The sequence below is a fragment of the Malaclemys terrapin genome, chromosome 3 (assembly GCF_027887155.1).
Source record: "Malaclemys terrapin pileata isolate rMalTer1 chromosome 3, rMalTer1.hap1, whole genome shotgun sequence".
NCBI lineage: Eukaryota > Metazoa > Chordata > Testudines > Emydidae > Malaclemys > Malaclemys terrapin.
The window spans coordinates 3,512,707-3,531,191 of record NC_071507.1 but is presented as its reverse complement, the minus strand read 5'-3'; the positions used below and the strand labels follow the sequence as shown (position 1 = coordinate 3,531,191).

General features: G+C 54.1%; 1 protein-coding gene across 2 annotated transcripts in view; it reads right to left on the bottom strand.

The window, feature by feature from the left end:
* Positions 1–18,485, bottom strand: part of PTK7 (protein tyrosine kinase 7 (inactive)) — an 88,316-nt gene that overhangs the window by 21,877 nt on the left and 47,954 nt on the right. The window contains exon 1 of one of the 2 annotated variants that reach the window (XM_054023003.1): positions 17,485–17,506. The exons of the other annotated variant lie outside the window; for it this stretch is intronic. Coding sequence (XP_053878978.1) covers positions 17,485–17,491 — 7 coding nt within the window. The 5' untranslated portion in view covers positions 17,492–17,506. Of the gene's footprint in view, positions 1–17,484; positions 17,507–18,485 lie in introns of those variants that run through there. 2 annotated transcript variants of the gene reach the window in all.

The following is an 18,485-nucleotide window of genomic DNA, read 5'->3' as shown; positions in this document are numbered from 1 at the left end:
GCACCGGAAGGGCGGCGCATGCCCAGCCGGGTAGCGGATGGCTTCTCCTCCCGCATCAAAGGCCAGTGCCAGGCCATTCCAACCAGCTCCTCTGTCTGGGCTGCTGCTCCTAACCCAGAGCTGGCTGGTCTCGGAGGCTGTAACTCTCTTTTCCAGCCGCTGAATCCCAGCCAAAGAAACTAAGGGCCCACGGCCGCCTCTGTAGCTTGACCGCCGCATGGGAGCCATAGCTGCTGGCCCAGGGGCTGCACAGGCGCTGAGGGGCTCGACTGGGAACCAGATGGGAACCCTGGGGAGGGAAAGCAGGGGGAACCGGCTAGTTGTGTTGGGGCGGGGGTTCGAAGGCCCCGAAGGGTGCGGACAGCCAATCCTGTCTCCCGAGGAGCTCGTCGAAGAGCTCAGGCCCTTCCAGGTGACTGAAGTGTTCTGCTTGGCAGTTTTCCAGCAAGCAGGTTCCTCCTCGTCCTCAGAGTGACCGAGCCCTTGTCCGAGAACCTGCTGAATTGCCTCCCGGGGCTCATTTCCTGGGGCCTCCTGCCTAGCCCAGGCCACAGAACCTCACTTAGCGATTCCTTCCCGGAGCCCATTGCTTCTTCTGGAGCTAGAGTCTGGAGTTAACAACTCCAAGCGGCGGCAAATCCGCCATGTCACTAAGGAAGCTGGTCCAGTGATCAACTCCCCTCCCTGTTACAAATGTGCACCTCAATCTCCAGCTTGAATTCTCAGAGCCTCAACTTCCAGAAAAACCCGCACTGAAAAGGCAGCACCCTTGTTTTCTCAGCCCCGTGCCCAATCAGGACAACAGTAACAAGGCCAAAGGAGAAGGCCACCCTCTCCGTGCCACGCACAGGGCGCTGGGAGGCGCCGAACGCCCTGGCACGCGCTAACCTGCTTGCCAAGTTTCCAGATTTCACAGGTTACATTTCAGGAGCAGACAAGTCTGTTACAGGCTCTGTTCTTGGGCTTTCCGCTCCAGCATCTCCCCTCCCCAAACGATCCCCCGCACCGGTAAAACTGTCTCCTCTCTCAGACCTACCCCGAGTGCCAGTTTTCAACCCACAGCTCGGCTTTATCTCTCCCTTAACCCCTTCCTCTCCCAGGCTGTGTAACCCAGAAACATAGCTCCTGGTTTGAAACAGGAGTGGCCCAGAGGGCAGGAGCTTTGGCCACAGGAAGAGAACAAAGCACCTCAGAGGAGAGGCAAATACCCAGCTGCCCAGCTAGGCAAGAAAACACCATGGCCCCAGTTCAAATCCCAGTTGAAGCCCTGTGGAGTCGTCACAGCCAGAGCCAGGCAGCCGCGGGCCAGAGGAGATGAGCACAGAGCTATGGGAGAGGCGGAGCACAGCTCTGGCTGGATCGCCCCAGCAGGGAGGGTCTGCGAGGCTGTGGGAGCGCCTCTCGGGGAAAGGGGCAAAGCCCACTGCTCAGAGCTGACCAAAGGGGCACTCCTGCCCTGCCCCTGCCAAACAGTCCCAGAGCTCGGAGACTGCCCAAGGCCCCTCGGGTCCCGTGTCAGGAGGGCACACAGGAACGGGGGAAGCAGCAGCGTGAACAAGGACTCCGCTCTCTCCTGCGGGCTGTTCACCCCGCCTGGCTCGGGCAAGGCTGGGCAAGCAGTGCGGACACCCCAGCCTGAGGTGTGCACACCTGGGGGAGGAGAGGGGGGCGTCCCTGCAGCAGATGATAGCCACTGCTCCAACGCTTGGGAGACCCCCCCCACCAAAGCCCATCTGCACATAGGTGCAGGGGGATCGGCCGCTGTGAAGCCCCTTCCCTAGAGGGGAGTTTATCGGAATCCCAGTGCCTGCTCCCCGCCCCTCCAGAGATGCTTGCCCTCTCGGCCTGAACAGGGTCCAGCCAGCAGACCCGTGTGGATGCTGCTGCGGGGCTGAGCGTCACTGCACGGCAGGAAAAGGATACGGAGTGTCAACGGCCGGAAATGCAGGCTGAGCAGTTCTTCCCCAGCACCTCCCACGGCCAGGGAGCACTGGCCAGGCCCGGGCCATGTGGCCGGAGAACTGGACGGGGCCATGTCGGGCATTGTTGAGCATACAACAAGGTCAGTCTAACGCTCCACCCAGGAGCGTGCAAACTGCCTGTGTGCAGCCAGCTGCATGTGTGCACCGCTCAGGTTACCAGCTGGCAATCGGAAGCGAAACAGACAAAGGGCAATTCAGCATTTGCTGCTCACTACCCGATCCCGTTCCCAGCCTCCCGCTCTCACACGGGATGAGGCCAAAGCAGCGCAGAGCTTGGGGGGCCGTTCAGCACGAGGCAGATGTTGAGCCTTTTATACATGGAAGGTGAACAGCGAAGCGCCCAAGATGGCGTGTTCCCACAGCTGCTCCGGCAGGGGGAATGGCTTCAGGAACAGGCTTCCTGCCCATATTCCAGCAACAAGCTCCAGACCTATCTAAAGAAGGTGGTCAGGGACCCACTGGGGTGGGGCGGGGAGAAAACGCAGCCAGCCAGCCCGCCCAGCCTGGAGGAAGCCGTGCAGCTGACACTCACAAGCACTGCACATCCAACTGGTCTGGTGACAATTAGGGGCAGATCCCCAACAGCTCACCACGGGCTGCAGGGTGGCCAGCCCCTGCCCCTTTCAGAACCAGGCGCCTGCACCAAGCCTCGCCGGTCTGTCAAAGGAGTCTCTGCTCTGGAGAGAAGAGGCAACAAACGCGGTAGGTGTCTCCCACAATGGGTACCTCAGACAGCTCAGTTGCACCTAGGCCACAGGAAGCCTGCTGGCCGCGGCTCACCCCTCGGAAGGGGCTGTGGCAATGGAGAGCCAAAGCCAGGCTGTGCTGGAGCGTGACACTGCCTGCCCCACAGGGAGCCCAGGGGCAGTGCCATGGGATCCTCCTTTGCCCACGCACAATGGATAGGACACTCCCGGGGCAGAGACGGCTCAGGGCCCCATCCCATCTGCATTCCCACTGCAAACCCTGCCCAGTCGTGGGGCTCACAGCTTGCTTCCACCGTCACCACACAATACCCACGCTGCAGCTCCCACATGAGCAGGACACAGAGCTCCTGGCCCCCACAATTCACAGAGACAGCGAGGGCACAGCTGGAGGTGAGCAATCACCCAGCCCCACGGCTCAGGCCAGACAGCAGAACATGTTCCAGACCCAAGCAAACCTGACTTGTAGAGAAGGTTTCACAGACACTAACGTGGAGGGAGTGCCTTAGCTCAGGCCCTGATGCCCACATTCTTGAGCTGGACATTTTAATATTCATCTGCAGCTGGCCCCATTCGACCAATGTGCTCAGCCTCCCAGAAACCCCTCGGAGCGAGCCTCGCACGGGCAGGGGATGAGAGGAACTGCTCTGCTGGGTCACCACGCCATCCCAGAGCAGCTCACCTGCCAGGGCCTGCACACGCCATATGTAGCACCCCACCACGGCCCAGGAGGAGGAAAATCCCCCAGAAGAGACTCCTCAGCCCATGGGGAGAGGGCACCGCACCACCATGCCCCACCCAGCCTGGGATTGGCTAGCTCAACTGAAGGGCAGGCAGGAGGAGCAATGACTGTGAAGGCTACGAAGCCTGGTGCCCAGCGCCACGGAGCTTTAGAACACGGCTCTCTATGCCCAGACACTGGGTGAGCACATTTTCAAGTGGAAAATAAAGACTAAACCCTACTGCCTGGTTAGCACGGCCTGCAGGGCGGCTGGCTGCTCTGCAGAGCGCTGGGATGGCCACAGGGCTAACAGGCACCCGACAGGTGGACCTGCGTCGCCACTGCAGATCTCCATGTTGGAGTGTCTGCTCCTTGCTGGGAAAGGCAAGGGGGAAAATCTCTTGCATGTCTGTCTTGCTGGGACTACAAGGCATCCAAACCAGATCCTTGGCCATCCTGAGCTCCCCAGGCTGATGGCCAAGGCCTGGCTCTCCTCACAATGCCTCTGGAAGCAGCACAGAAGCGGTCAGCACTCTCGATCCACCCAGGCACAGTGCTCTGGTAACCAGCAGTTACAAAGCTGAGAGCCCTGCAAAGGGAAAGCCACCATTTCCAATCCTGGCCTCGAATCAGATGGGGGATTTGTTTAAACAGCAGCCCTCCCAGAGTAAAACCAGACTTTCCACTGCCACCCCAGATCTCACCAGGCCTTGCTCACAAACTGCTCCTTGCTGGTCTTAGGACATGCACATCTCCCCATCCACCACCAGGCCTGCCGGTCACATCCCAGCCCCACTGCCCCAGTTTGTGTGCAGCCCACAGCTGCTGCCAGCCTTCCGCCACCACGCCCGCAGCAGGGTTACACGACACGGCCGTTCAAACACCGGCAGCAGGGCAGCGCAAAAAGCGGAGGCACCCACGGTAAAGGCTAACGCAGACCCATCTGAGGCCTCTGCCAGAGCCAGGGAGCAACGTGTCAGGGATGGCCAAGCTCTGGGAGGGGAGGGCAGCAATCCCTGCTTTGGGGGACCTCACTCAGCCCCTGTGCCCCAAACTGAGCGTTGGCAGATGCTGCTGCCCAGGGACTAACAGGAAGCATTGCGGGGGAGGGATAGCTCAGTGGTTTGAGCATTGGCCTGCTAAACCCAGGGTTGTGAGTTCAATCCTTGAGGGGGCCATTTAGGGAACTGGGGTAACAATCTGTCTGGGGATTGGTCCTGCTCTGAGCAGGGGGTTGGACTAGATACCTCCTGAGGTCCCTTCCAACCCTGACAGTCTAGGATTCTATGATTCATGAGAAGGCAGCTGAGTCTGACTGATCTAAGCAGGTCCCTCTGGCGGCTCAACCCCCTCTCCCTCCTGGCTGTTGGGTTGGGGGGACGGAGTAGTATTTGAAAAGCCGGTTCAATACCAAGTGCTTTGGGTGCCTGAGCTGTGTCGTCCCCCCTCCCCCCCGTGCCTTGAGGAGCGCCGTCTGGAGCCCGAGCCCAGAGGTGCTGGGGATGGAAAGGACCACAGCGGCGCTGACAGGTTGGGCCTGCTGTTCTGGACCAGCGCGGGAAGTGGATGTGGGAGCTGTCCCCTGCCACATGCTAAGGGCTGAGAGCACAGGGCTATGATGACCGGAGCCTTCCTGAAGCACTTTGCAAAGAAGGAGCAAGACCACTAAAAGCATCACACGTTGTGTGGCTAAATGCAGCATTTGGCCTCTTCCCCGTCCCGTGAGCAGGGAGAGATCAACCCAACACGTGGGCTAAGGAGGGGCCGTTCCTGCGCTGGATTCCCAGAGCGTCGCTGGGCCGGCCTGGCTGCGACTACGCGTCCACAGAAGCCAATAGGAAAGTACTGGGGAGCAAACCTGTCATGCAGAGGGAAGCTGGCCCAGGTGGCAGGACAGAGCCCATCCCACGTGGTGGGGGTGCTGGGGAAGGGCTGGATCTTGACAGACCACGGCCCAGCTTTTTGGCTGGCTTGTGAACATGCCACCTGGCATTGTGTCCGGGTGCTGGTGTAGGCCCGACACCAACGGGGGACCAGCACCAGCACCCCTGCCATTTGTGTCTGGGCCAGGCATGGGAGAGGGTGATTAAGCGCCAGCCCACGCTTATGTGCGCAGCTCGGAGAACGCACACAGGGCCCTTCTTCAGATCACACCTCAACGCCGAGGCCTCCCGGGGGGACCTAGAGCTTCTGCAGAGATACACACACCCGCCCATCAAATGGTGCCAATCAGCTGACTTTGATCAGCCCTGGAGTTTGCACTGAATAGTACAAGGTAGGTATAGTGACCCTGACCCCCATGCCAGGCATGGTACGATCCACAGTGCAAGCCCACTGCCATGAACCAGGGCCTGAAATCTTGGGTTTGAGGGCTTGTCTTCAATGGTGTGTGCCCCGGATGACACCAGTGCAAGTCCAAAGGGGCTTTCCACTGTCAGCTACAACGAGGTACAGTCTGTCCATTAGCCCGCAGCAGCTGTCGCATAAACAATCCAAGCCAGCTCAATTTCTCAAGGCAGCCCACACGCTCTTCCCTTAAGCTGCACTCGTGACGGGCTGGGCGCTAGCTATCTGACACTGTAAGTGAGGGGCGAAGGCTAACAGACAACCAGCAGATGTGACATTGCACTGTACGTACAGCTCCATGCACGCTGTTATTCATTTGTAGTCAAGTAGCCCCCAGACAAGGTGCTGCACAGACAAGTCACAGAACAGGTTTACAAGAAGACAACAGGCGGATGAACAGACCCACAGGAACAGAGGGGGGCGGGGGATATGACAGCAGTCATCTGCAGAATCCTTCCCTCAGTTAGGCACACATGCTACTGCCATCGACCTCCAAAGGAAAGTTCCAGGGGTCCCGGCCTTTGGAAATGTTCCTCATGTAAAAGCCAGGCTAGGCATAAGGAGATCCGTTCAATTACAGCAGGGTAGCCTGACTTTCATGCCAGCACCCTCCTTGCCCTGAATACTTTCACTGTGATCTATTAATTTGTACGAACCTCGCATCTGATGTAGGGATGCGTCATCCTTGTTTTAAGTACCAGGGGATTAAAGTATTAAGCAATTAATTTCAAACCAAGAGTGCTTAAACCAATAAAGCAACAATCATTAACTTATGCAACACAAAAAGAATCTGGCAGAACCACCATCACCAGGCCCTCGGGTACCAGTGCAATCACATCGCATAACTAAGAGCTGAGCTGATCGTGTGCAGCAACCCATCTGCTATGCCAGCACCACTTCTTGTTCCTGCAGAGAGGAAAACCACAGTGTTACTGAGGGACTTGTAATGCATCTACAGATCAAGATGTCAGGCAGGGTTATTGTGGCCTCCCTGAAGCACTATGCGTGGGACACAGGAGTCTCTGGTGTACTGGGGTGGATACACTTGCTGTCTGTACAGAAGGGGGTCTGTGTGAAAATGAGCTGGGGCCAGCCAGATCCAGGTCTTGACTACGGATTTTCCAAACACTCAGGGCCCAGGATGTGTCAGAGGCCGGATCTCTCTGGTGAACCAGGGGAAACGACACGCTTGGTCTCCATTTTTATAGTCTATTTGGGGGGTAATGGGGCAAACATTGGCTGGGCCAAGGTAGATTCTAGTGACATGCTGGATTAAGCACTGTAGCACCAGGATGCATTGGGAACCTGCGGCGTGAAGCAGAACAGGAGCAGCAACACGTGCGCTCTCCTTCGAGTGCATACAGGAGCTGGAGACAGATTTTCTAAGGGCTCATGGCGAGGACTCGTCAGGGTCTGAATTTTAGTGTGAACTAGCAGCAGCCAGACTTGGGGCTTGCCTACACAGACGTTTAGTTCACAGAAAGCTGGGATGTGACTCTACCCCGCACTAGCCCACCATGGACTAACTGTCCCTGTGGATCCTGCGGACATGCATTAACAGTTGGTTAATGAGCTTTGATCTAGTCCTGGGTGAAACCTCACTGCAGCTGATGGGCATGTTGGCTACTTTCCATCCAGACTACATGAGGGAGCAATTACAATGGAAGCCACTGCCCAGAGATTCGACTGAATGCAAACACAGGGGCTGGGTCTTGTCTGATGGAGCTGCGTGCGTCTGTGATTAAGCAGCAGCCAGAAGCAAGCAGAAAATCAGGAGACAACAAGAGAAGTTCTTGTAGTCTGACCCTGAGAGAAAGTAAAGAGAGAGAGAGGGTTTTTTGGGCAGAGTGCTGGCTGAAAGAGACTTGGAATTGTGAGCAAAGAAACAGCCTCCTGTTTGATTCTTACTGTGTTCAAGGAAACAAAATAAACAGGATTGCACCAAAGAAATACACAATCCCCATCTCAATTTCTCTTCCTGGCGGAGACATCCCACAACACCCTGAATGCTGGCTAACCACCTGGGCTAACGAGGAGTAACACTAGATTTTTGTGTGTTGTGAACAAATTTCTTTAGCACTCAGTTTGGTGTGACACAATTAGCACTTGAAACCTTCCCAAAGGCATTTCTTTGTCTTTGCTGGTTTGATGAACAATTGTATCTGACACCATATACGTGTGGCTGCTACCCTGTGGCTGATAAACAGCAATACAAGGAGATAATGCAGCTGGTAGGACTAATCACAGAGTGAAATTAATGCTTCAGATCTGGGACTGTAAAGGACATCAGAACCCACCTGCTCAGTCACTCGATAAGTAAATAGTTTTGTCTCCCCCACATAGAGACCCAACAGTATCCATGTCAAGGTAAACTGTGAGTTTGACAGGGCTTGTTTCTGCACAGAGAAACTTCTTCTGAGGCTTTCAGAGCATAGCGCTGGAGAGAGCAGCCCTTGGCCTCCTGCAGCAGACATCTCACCTTAGGCTCCTCTCCAGCTGAGCCCAGGCTGACCTGCTCACACTCCAACGCGGACTTGGTAGGAAAACACAGGTGCTGCAGAGGTGAGGTTGGTTCCCTCAAGTCAGCCCCTGACATCTCCGTGTGGCACTGGGGCGCTGCCCTGCCAGAGGTGCCCCTGTGGAGGAGTCCTGACGACTCAGACCAGTAAAGACTTCAAAGCAGGTGGCTGGATGCCATGGGGCCAGCGTCCTGCTCACATTCTAACGGCTCTGTTACACTTTGCCGAACTGACTCGTGGTTCTCTCCTGGCCTGCAGTGCTGCGGGTGCAGAATGGCCGGCCAGCGACCCACGTGCAGCACCAGGCACATGGTTTGAGAGACACTTTGGATTCCTGCGGAATGGAAAATTCTAGTACCAGAGCCGCATCCCACATGCGTCATCTCTCCCCCTCCAACACCAGCCCCCCTTTTCCAGCCACTGCCTCTTGTGGGGTAGGTCAGGTAGACTGCACGTTCGGTGCACCACAGGCTGTCAAGTTTCAGCTCTCCGTAAAGCAGGAGGGGCTGTCTAGATAATCACGCCCGGATATTCCCTGCAGGCCAGGGATAATGCAGCTCAGACAAGCAAAGCCCTTTATAATTGCACTGAGGAAAAGCAGCATACGAGTCCCTGCCACTGACCAATGTCAGACCAGCGGAATCCCTCCCAATGGACAGCAGGCTCTCTGCCATGAGTGCCCAGTGTGTGATTCGAGGAGACTGTTCCCCAACACAACCCAGACAGCAAGGCAGGCCTGGGCAATCGGGACTCTCGGAAAGTCAGAGAGGGGCTGAGCGGCGGCTCCAAGGCAAACTGAGGGATGAATAGCACGATTGTTCTGACTTCAACCAAAAGGGCTGCTTGAAAAAACACAGCCATGAAAAAGCTGATTAACTTAATTAGGAATCAACCTAAAAGTCAAGGCTGAGCTCCAAAGCATTTCATGAGTGAAATGTAACTGCGCCAGCCCACACCACCATGGACACAAGTGCTAAAACAGCTCTGTTAAACCTGTGTACACACCCACACCCACTATTATGTGTGTACCACAATAACTCACCCCCATGTTATGCAAAAAAAACCACGCTCAAAAATCTGATTTTGACCTGAACTGTTTCTCTGTGGCCTCTTGCCGGAGTACTGTGTTTTGGGACAGCTTCTCTGATCAGTCAGAAACAAGCCTTAAACTCTGGCACTTTGTAAAATAAACGGGGGTATTTCGCTTTAAATACGTACGACTGAAAGATACAAGCCTCCAGCTGAGCTAGTTAATGAAGGTTGAGGGCCAGGGCCACTGGACTCTTGAGCAGCCAGGTGAGTGGCCTTGTCCCTTCGTCCATGGGACAGCCAGGAGTGAAATACAAACTCTGCTCTCATGTGGCAAAAGAGGATTCACAAGGTTTCTGCAGACAGGTGTGGGTACACACTGTATCCAACTGTGTGAGCACGCTCCCAGCTGCACCAGCAGTGAGACAGCTAAGGGAGGACCCTGGGTACCTGGCTCCCTGCTGAGGTTAAGGAGATCTAGTTCTGTGGCTGGTAGCTCAGAGTGAAATTATACCATATGCTTGGTGAGTTCTGCAATTTCAGGCCTGGTACATTCCCCACTGGACAACAGCAGGCCCCTCCTTAAGCAAATCCTCTGACACGGGGGGGGCTCCCAGGACCTCCAGCCTCCGGGGACACACATGGAGGCAGCAGGGCCACAGTGGGCCCATGGGACTCATTAGGCAGAGTTCTGAATTAAGAGAGACTTGTGTTCAAAACCGAATTTCTTTTTGTTTGCTTACAACGTGTATCTGCATGGCAGCCTGGCATCCGGCCGGAGTGCAGAAAGTCTATAGCAGTCACCGACCCCGAACAGGAGAGTGGCAAGAAAGAAGAAGAGGGTGCAGGTGGCTTCCTGTGGAAACATCTTGTACATTAGCTCTTAATAAGAACCACTGCAAGACCGGTCTATGACCCGGACTCAAGCTGGCTAACCACTTGGGCTCACGAGGAGTAACACCGGTTTATGGTGTTGGGAATTATTTTTTTAACACTGTTTGGTGTGACACAGGAGCAGCACCTGGCCGAGTGAGGCTGGCATATGGTGAGGTGTGAGAAGGGGGGGATCTGGACACAGTCAAATCCCACAGCAAAGGCCAAAAAGCTGCTGCAGAGATGGGAACGGAGGGGGGGGGGCTCATCTGTTCCTGGGGAGCAGCGCCTCCCCCACATGGAAAAGGGCCTTCCGGGCCTTTGGAAATCTGAGCAGTCATGCCCAGAAATCAATGGCCAACTGCATCTGCTGTGCCAGCCTGGCTTCCGCAGGACGGAGAGGAGCAGCCAGGCACATGGCCATCACCTTCCCAGGTCGCTCGCTCTCCTCCCTCCCACCCCCCTGCACTGCCGTGGCCTTGGCGAGCTCCCCTCAGCAGCAAGACTGTGGCCTGATGCCCTCTGAGTTGTGGGATGGGAGTGACCCCAAACCCAATGGGTGGATTTATTCCAGGGGAGACCTGTCCAGGCCTTCGGGTTGGTACTGACAGATCCCAAAAGTGTGAGCAGACCAGGTTAATAGCAGCCAGTGCTGAGTGCACCTAACCCGGCAGACTGCGCTTAACATTGCAGCCTGCGTCCCCCTCCAGCCTCCTCGGGTGCTGGGGGCAGCAGGCCAGCTTGTTTTAGCCCTCAGAAAACTGGCCAGCGTCAAGGGACTTGGCTCCTTGGAAGTGGCCATAACCTAGGGGATTTCTCAGGGCACTGCGCTGGGGACAAGAGAGGGCTCCTGGCAGCTGGAGGAATTCGCCTTGGCCTCCCCATGGCCAGCCTGGGCCCCATGCCCAGCTGCAGCAGAGTGCAGTGCGGGGAGGGAGTCAGGAGGATCTGGGGCAGCAGCTGGCCCAGTGCTAGCCCTTCGAAGCGGGACATGGTGGGCACCAAGCTGCCAGACAGAAGACCAGGACTCTGTTGCTGTGACTGCCACTGACCTGACTTGCCAAGTGACGTGGGCCAAGCCACCAGCTCTCCCGCCGTAACTGCCCCTTGGCGACAGGAGAAGGGTGCTGCTGTTACTGAACTGAAGCCCAGGAGCTCATCAGCCCATGGAGGAAGGCCGGAGCCCCCAGCCATGATACATGGGGGCTGCCTGCATGTTAACAGTGAGCTGCAGAGACTTCCCTTGCAGCACGTGCGGTCCTGGCTGCCACACGTGCAGCCTGGCCCACGGCCCCTGAGTGCGCCAGGACAGGAGGGAGCTGAACATGGGCACGAGAGGGAGAGGGCAGGTGATACTGCAGGTACCCCGGCGGTGAGCAGGACTGGGATCCACACTGTCCTCAGCACCCAAACACCCAGCGCTGTGCTGTAGGCAGGAGTGAGTCATCGCCAGCCACGGGCCTGGAGACAGCGACCCAGGCGCCAGGGCTCGGCTCGGAGCGGGGAAGCGACTGACTGTTAAGTGCTGTAGGAACAGACTCAACAAAGCATTCCAGAGAACTCCTCTAACCCTGGTGCTCGGCACGCCTGGCTTCTCCTGGAGCAACCCCTGCCAGCACCGGGGAGCTTACAACACACCAACACTGCCACGTATTCAGAGCATCACAGCACACGAACACGGAGCCCCATACGCCTCCTGCTTCAGGCACTGCTCTGCCCCCAGACCCAGCAGCTCACGGCAGCCGTACAAGGAGAAGCACAAACCAGAAAGACTCAGGCTCAAAATAAGAGGCAAAGCTTATTTCCGTACCCACTGCTTAACTCCCTCTTGGCCGCCCCCAGCATGGCTAATCGGGTGTTCCCATTGCAGGCACACCAGCGTCCCTCTTTCTGTGCCAGGCAGCAGGTCCCCCGCCTCCCGTTGCGCCTGATCTGAACAATCGCCAACAGCTTGAAACAATCTGAACATCACCGTCTCTCCCGCTTCCTCAGTAACATCTCTGGGGAATGCAGCCTGACCACAAGCCAGACACTGCTGCACAGCTTGGGCTCCCCTTCGTCTTCGCACAGACCCTCCTCACCTAGTTTCTCACTAGAAGGAGCGGGGGACACTGCCGCTGCACTCAGGAATCAGCTACCCCATCCAGACACTTGGTCTCACATTAAGCCATGTGGGAACCTCACCAGCCCTCGTTTCTAGCCGCCGGGGATGCAGTAATGGGGGACTTTTCAATACCACTTATACGACCACGTACACTGAGCAAACCAGAGGGTGGTGCCGGAATTGCTCCAGCCATTCGGCGGAGCCAGAAACACACCAGGTTGGAATGCGCGCTGACGTTTTGCTGACCTGTAGCTTCATTTGAGAGCAGCAGCCGCTCAGCTAGTCAGGCTATGTGGGACCATGCCTGCCTTTGTGTTTGTGCAGTGCCTAGCACACAGCTGCGCTCCGGGCCAAACCCGCATGGTGCTGTGAGTTCATACTATAACACCATGAAGTTTCAGATTTAAATAGCTGAATCCATGACCATGAAATTTACCAAAATGGACCGTGATTTTGGTAGGGTCCTACCCATGGAGATAACAACCTGGCCCTGCCTCCCCCCGTGGTGTGAGGGTAGGTACAGGAGCGACTGCCAGGTGCCCCGGCACTATGCTGCTGGGGCCACAGAAGTGCCCTAGATCGATAGAATCTGAGGCGTGCAGTGACTCCACGCACAGCGGCAGCCGTACCACGACTCTCAGTCGGATGCAGGAACAGCCGGAACAGCCTGTTGCCTCTCTGATCGCCACGACAGGTGTGGAATGGAGCAGCAGGAAGTCACCCCATTCCTTCCGTTAGCGGCTGAGAGGATGTAATCGCTCCTCACATCACATTAGACAAGCGGGGGGACTGGAGGGTGTTCCACAAGCCAGGGTTAGGAAGTTACCTGTCGTTTTCAGGTGCTCATTGCACTGCTTCAGGGCGTTAGCTTTATTCACCGATGAGACAGCTTGGTCTCTCAGCCAGCTGCCTGGGCAGTCAGGGCTTGGGGTGAAGTGGGCACGCCGTGTGTTCACAACAGTACAGAGTCTTTCACACACTAGTTGCAATGGACAGGCTCAGCGGATGCCCCAAGCCCATCATGGACCTAACCACCAGAGCATTACTGTCCCGCTGCTTGCTTCCAAAGCGAAGAGAATCCGTGCTGGCTCGCAGCGAGCCCTGGCAGGGTGGGACCACGTGTAGAGTTCGGCTAACGTTAGTCCAATCCCAACGCAGAAGATAAAATCCGAAGCACTAGAAAACGACCATTGTGCGGAGGCTGTAGAACGCAGAGCGCACGACAAGCCAACAGAAGCCTGTCTCCTCCCAGAGCATGGGGCAGCCTTCGTTCTCTGGTTCAGAGGAGGAGCTCAGCAGCTGGCGTAGTGGCTAGCTAATTCCTCACGGTTAGTATGAGAATAACCGAGACTGACTGGCTCCACAGCATTGAGACAAATGTCTTTTCCATAAATAAACGTACCCTGGACGTTAATGGAGAAAACTGATGTGAGCCTGGTTCTCCAGGAGCTCTACTGCCGGCAGAGATGGTGGGCTCAGTGTACACGGTACCCTCTCAAAGTCATGGGACTAGCTCCAGCAGCCTGGCTTAGGAAGCAATTCCAGCAAGAGTGGCTGCTTTCCGGTTTGACACGGACAACACCAGCAAGAAAGAAAAGCTCTTCTAGGGCAAGAAAAGCTCACAGAGCAGCAGATCACCTAGGGGTCCCGCCAGCTAGACATACATCTGAGTCCACGCTCTAGCCACTCTGTCTTGCAAAAGATACGTATGTTCTAGTGCAGTGGTTAAATAAATAAATAAAGAGAGAGAGAGAGAGACCTATCTCACAGAACTGGAAGGGACCCTGAAAGGTCATTGAGTCCAGTCCCCTGCCTCCACTAGCAGGACCAAGTACTGATTTTGCCCCAGATCCCTAAGCGGCCCCCTCAAGGATTGAACTCACAACCCTGGGTTTAGCAGGCCAATGCTCAAACCACGGAGCTATCCCTCCCCCTCAAACGTTTGTATTAGTGACCCCCTTTCACACAGCAAACCTATGAGTGCGACCCCCCCTTATAAATTAAAAACACTTTAAAAAATATTTAACACCATTATAAATGCTGGAGGCAAAGCAGGGCTTGGGGTGGAGGCTGACAGCTCACGACCCCCGCATGTAATAACCTCACGACCCCCTGAGGGCTCACGACCCCCAGTTTGAGAACCCCTGTTCTACTGGAAGTGTCAGAGGTAGAACCACCTCAGAAACACACCTATGGCCCATAGCCACTTATCGTCAGTCCATTTTCATCATGAGTTAAGGCAGCAAGCAAGAAACCTTGATTTAAATAATTTAATCTTGTTTTGCATTCATACTTTTTATTTTCCTAAAGAAAGGTCGATTCTCATTGATTGGTATATCCATTAAAACACATTGATTTGCAATTAAATATAACCTTTACACTAAATGTGGTGTTTCATTTTGCTTACCAGGAGGATATACTATAGCTATACACATGTATTTAAGCCATTATATCTATCTTAACAGATATTTATTCAGATTCTTAATTTTACATTTTTTATTACATTAGAAAATCTTTTTTACTAGGTGATTTTTTTTTTTAACTCGTGATTTGTGTCATGCTCTATTTGGATGGAAATTCAAATTCAATAAAAAATGCACAAAGCCAGCATTTTAAAGTAAATAAACCTTAAATAAAACGACCTTAAATGTGCTGGATATATAAGAACAAATAAGTAAGTTTTTCAGTACAGGTTAAAACCAAGTGACTTATTAAACAATGCAAATATTATTTGTAGTTAACAAGTTTAACTGATTGGTTCTGGTCACCATGTCCTTCAAGCATTTAGAACTAACAGATCTCATCCTCTCACACCTACTTTTTATTCATAGATTGGAAGAGGAAAACAAAACTTTCTTGCTTTTTCAATTCCCAATCAGTTTCTTAGCTTGGAATAAACTAGTTATTGAACTGAACTAGTTGAATAAACTGAAATGAAAAAAATCTCTATTTGCACAGTGCTGTCAAAACCTGGGTTAGCTATTCAAACTCGGATTGCAGGTGCTGAGCCAGTGACTTCCAGCAGTTCAGAGGTTTGATTGTCTTTAAAACTTCAGACAGCAAATGTGTATTGCTTGAATATTAATTATTTTTAAGTACGAAGCCATGGATTCTTGTTCACCCTGCCAGAGATGCGGCAGGGTGGGGACCACAGGTCCCAGCTTATGATGATCCTTTGTGGCCTGAGCAAAGCCACATTGCCTGCTGGGCTCTGCAGCGTCAAGCAGGCAGTCACATTTGTGTATTAAAAAGAAGGGTGGCTGCCACTTGGTCCATTTTAAGCAAGTTCAATGCCTGCCTTGGGCACATGCTAAAGGTCTTACACAGCAACAGGCAAGAGACATAAGTAGGGCAATTCCTTTACACAATCAGGTGAATGGCTAAGAGCATCAAATGTGAAGAGATGTTTTTAAACAGAGAAAATCTGTTTCAGAGATGCTAACACCATAGAGCTCTGGGCCCTGAATCAGCCAATACATTTTCAGCCAGACTCTCCTCTTGAGAGGAGGCTTTTCCCTACAGCTGACAACACTGAAGCCCAGGTCGTTCCCAGAGAGAGCCAGCCCCCTGCACTCTGCTCTCTGGAGATGCACTGAGGAGCTTGCACAGATCTTGTGGTGCAGTGTAAGTTTGCGCACAGCGAACCAGCAGCTTAAACAGGATGAGGTTTGAGTTTTACAAATGACACCAAAAAGCCTTCGCTATCAACGACCAGTGAACAGCCCTGGGACTTCAAGACTGTCAGATCTTCCCAGGAGTCAGCCAATTGCCAAGTGTCAGCACATCTCAGCCTCAGGAAGAGCTCCGGATCAGTAACGGCCTGTGAAGCCATGTCACATTAGAGCCCGGAGAGAGACACAGGCCTTCAGCCACCAGGGAAAACAAAATGCCGACTGATCCCACCGCGTGGAACTGACCCACGGTACTACCATGGCCTGCTGCACACCCAGTCATTTACCCTTGGCCCAGAGATCCTGAACGCCATTTATCCCGGCAAAGGTGGGACACTTCAATACTTACAAACCAAATTAGATTGTAAGCTCCTTAGGCAATGACAAAGTCATCTGTGTTGTGCCCAGCACAACAGGGCCCCAGTCCTGACCCGAGCCTAGGCACTTCCACAATATACCAAGCTGCCATTTGAAGTGTGATGCCTTCTTTGGGGGATTTAGTACAGAAGCAGTGGACACGTCCTATAAGCAGGAATAGAAAGGGCTCCTTTCAGATTTGCATCCTTAAAGAACAGAGACACTTCCACACCTTCCTAGTCACAGACTACAACTTTGGACTCATTTGCCAATTACAAAACCCCAACAAAGAGAGGGGGCGGCGGCAGCAGTTTGTAATCTGGGCAACTATGTTAACAATTCAGTCACCTGATTTATGGTAAATGCTCTCCCCAGCATCTTTAGCACCCCGTGTTTCCAGCTTTGGGTACACTGGCAGGGTAAAGAGAGGTCTTTTGGTTAAATGACCGGCAATGCAATCTGTTAGCTGGTCATCTTGGAGGGCTCAACCAAACCATCACGTGAAGGGACCCTGTCACAGAACACGGAGCCCAGTCCGGCCTGGAAATACTTTCCTTGGCACATGTCTGATGACTGACAGGCCTCTGAGACCTGCACACACATGAACTAACCAATGCTGGAGCAGCCGTCCCCACAGTGCAGCATCCCCCGATCACAGATGCTCTCTTACTGGGACAGCACCCTGAGCCAGTCGGGTAGCAGGAGCGCTGGATGACCTGGTGCCTCAAGTGGTCGCACTGAGACAATGGGTGCAGTGCTCCGCCCCCTCGGCCAGGAACAAAAAGAGGGGCTAGGATTCGGCCCAGCTAAACCCAATAACTAAGCGCTTCTCTCTAGCGCCTCCTGGCTGAAGAGCTTCAGACATTAGTTGCGCCACCTTCCCACGAGCAGCTACCCCATTCTCCCAGATGAGGGCATTGACGTGAGTTGCCCAGGCCGGCCAGCCAGCCCAAAGCAGACGAACTCCCGGGTCTCATGACTCCCAGCCCAGCACTCTCAGCGCGGAGAGCTGGGGGGAAGTGCTGCTCTCTTCACAGTCTCAACCACAGGTTTTAAGCAGACTTCCGTGCCCCACTTCAGCCCTCCCGACTCCTACCTCCGCCCAGCCCTCCCAGCCTGCGAGGCTCACAAGCTCCGGACACCTCTGAGCAAGTCCGACACCCAGCCCCGCCACAGACCTCTCATTCACAGCCAAGTGAGCCATGTGTTTCCTGGCACCAGTCAGCGGGACTTTATGAACTTCCTTCTCTTGCTGCTAATTTTCAGCATGACGGGACAGGGAACAGCACAAAACTCCCGAGTTTAGCTCCCCTCCGACACAAACGTGAAACCACGTCCCTGATTTCTCACTACTGGAAGCTGTGGGAGCGAGTGCCGAAAGCTAGGAGGTTCGGCAGATCCTTTGAATGCTTACCAGTACAATATGAATCCTTGCTTAGAAAGGCAGTCTCCCAAGCAGCGTAAAGAACACTGCTCAGAGCGTGACAGCCTGCTCTGTGGTAGGCCTATTCTACAGCTTAGCAGGATGGAGAGATGCTCAGCTAGTCCAGGGATGGGAGCCAAACTAAACATTGAGAGCGATTTGAAACTCAACATGATTTCCAGCCCCCATGCCGCTCAGCGTGAGGGTCTCCGGTTTAGAAAGCCCCTCAGACCTGCGGAGTTGACAATAAAACATTTTAACCATCCAGGCCATATGGAACTACTTTAACGTCAGGGAAGAATTTCTGGATGCGGCTGGCCTGTTGTAATCAACCTCAACATCTGGAAATTCCTTTAAAGCCCATCAGGCTAACTTTTTAAGACATACACTGTATCCAAACCAGAACTTTAGGAGGAAAAAGAGGAACAAAAATCTTCTCTGCACCCAGAACCATACTGATCTGGCTAGTCTATGGCCAACTATCACTGGATCACAACACAACTCTACCATGGGAGAGATGGCTGCTGCACGAGGTGAACAGCTCCATCCCAGCGATAGGGAACCCAATCTTCTGGGTGACAGACTAGCTAGACAGGCCAGGCAGGCATTAGACTAGCAACAGAAGGGGCAGGGTACCAGGGTAAACACAGGACAAACCCAAGCCGGTGGCCCAGACTCAAGGTGTCAAGGGACACAGAATAAATTCTTTGATCAACAGTACAGCAATGCTGGAAGCCTGGTTAAACGAGGAATTAG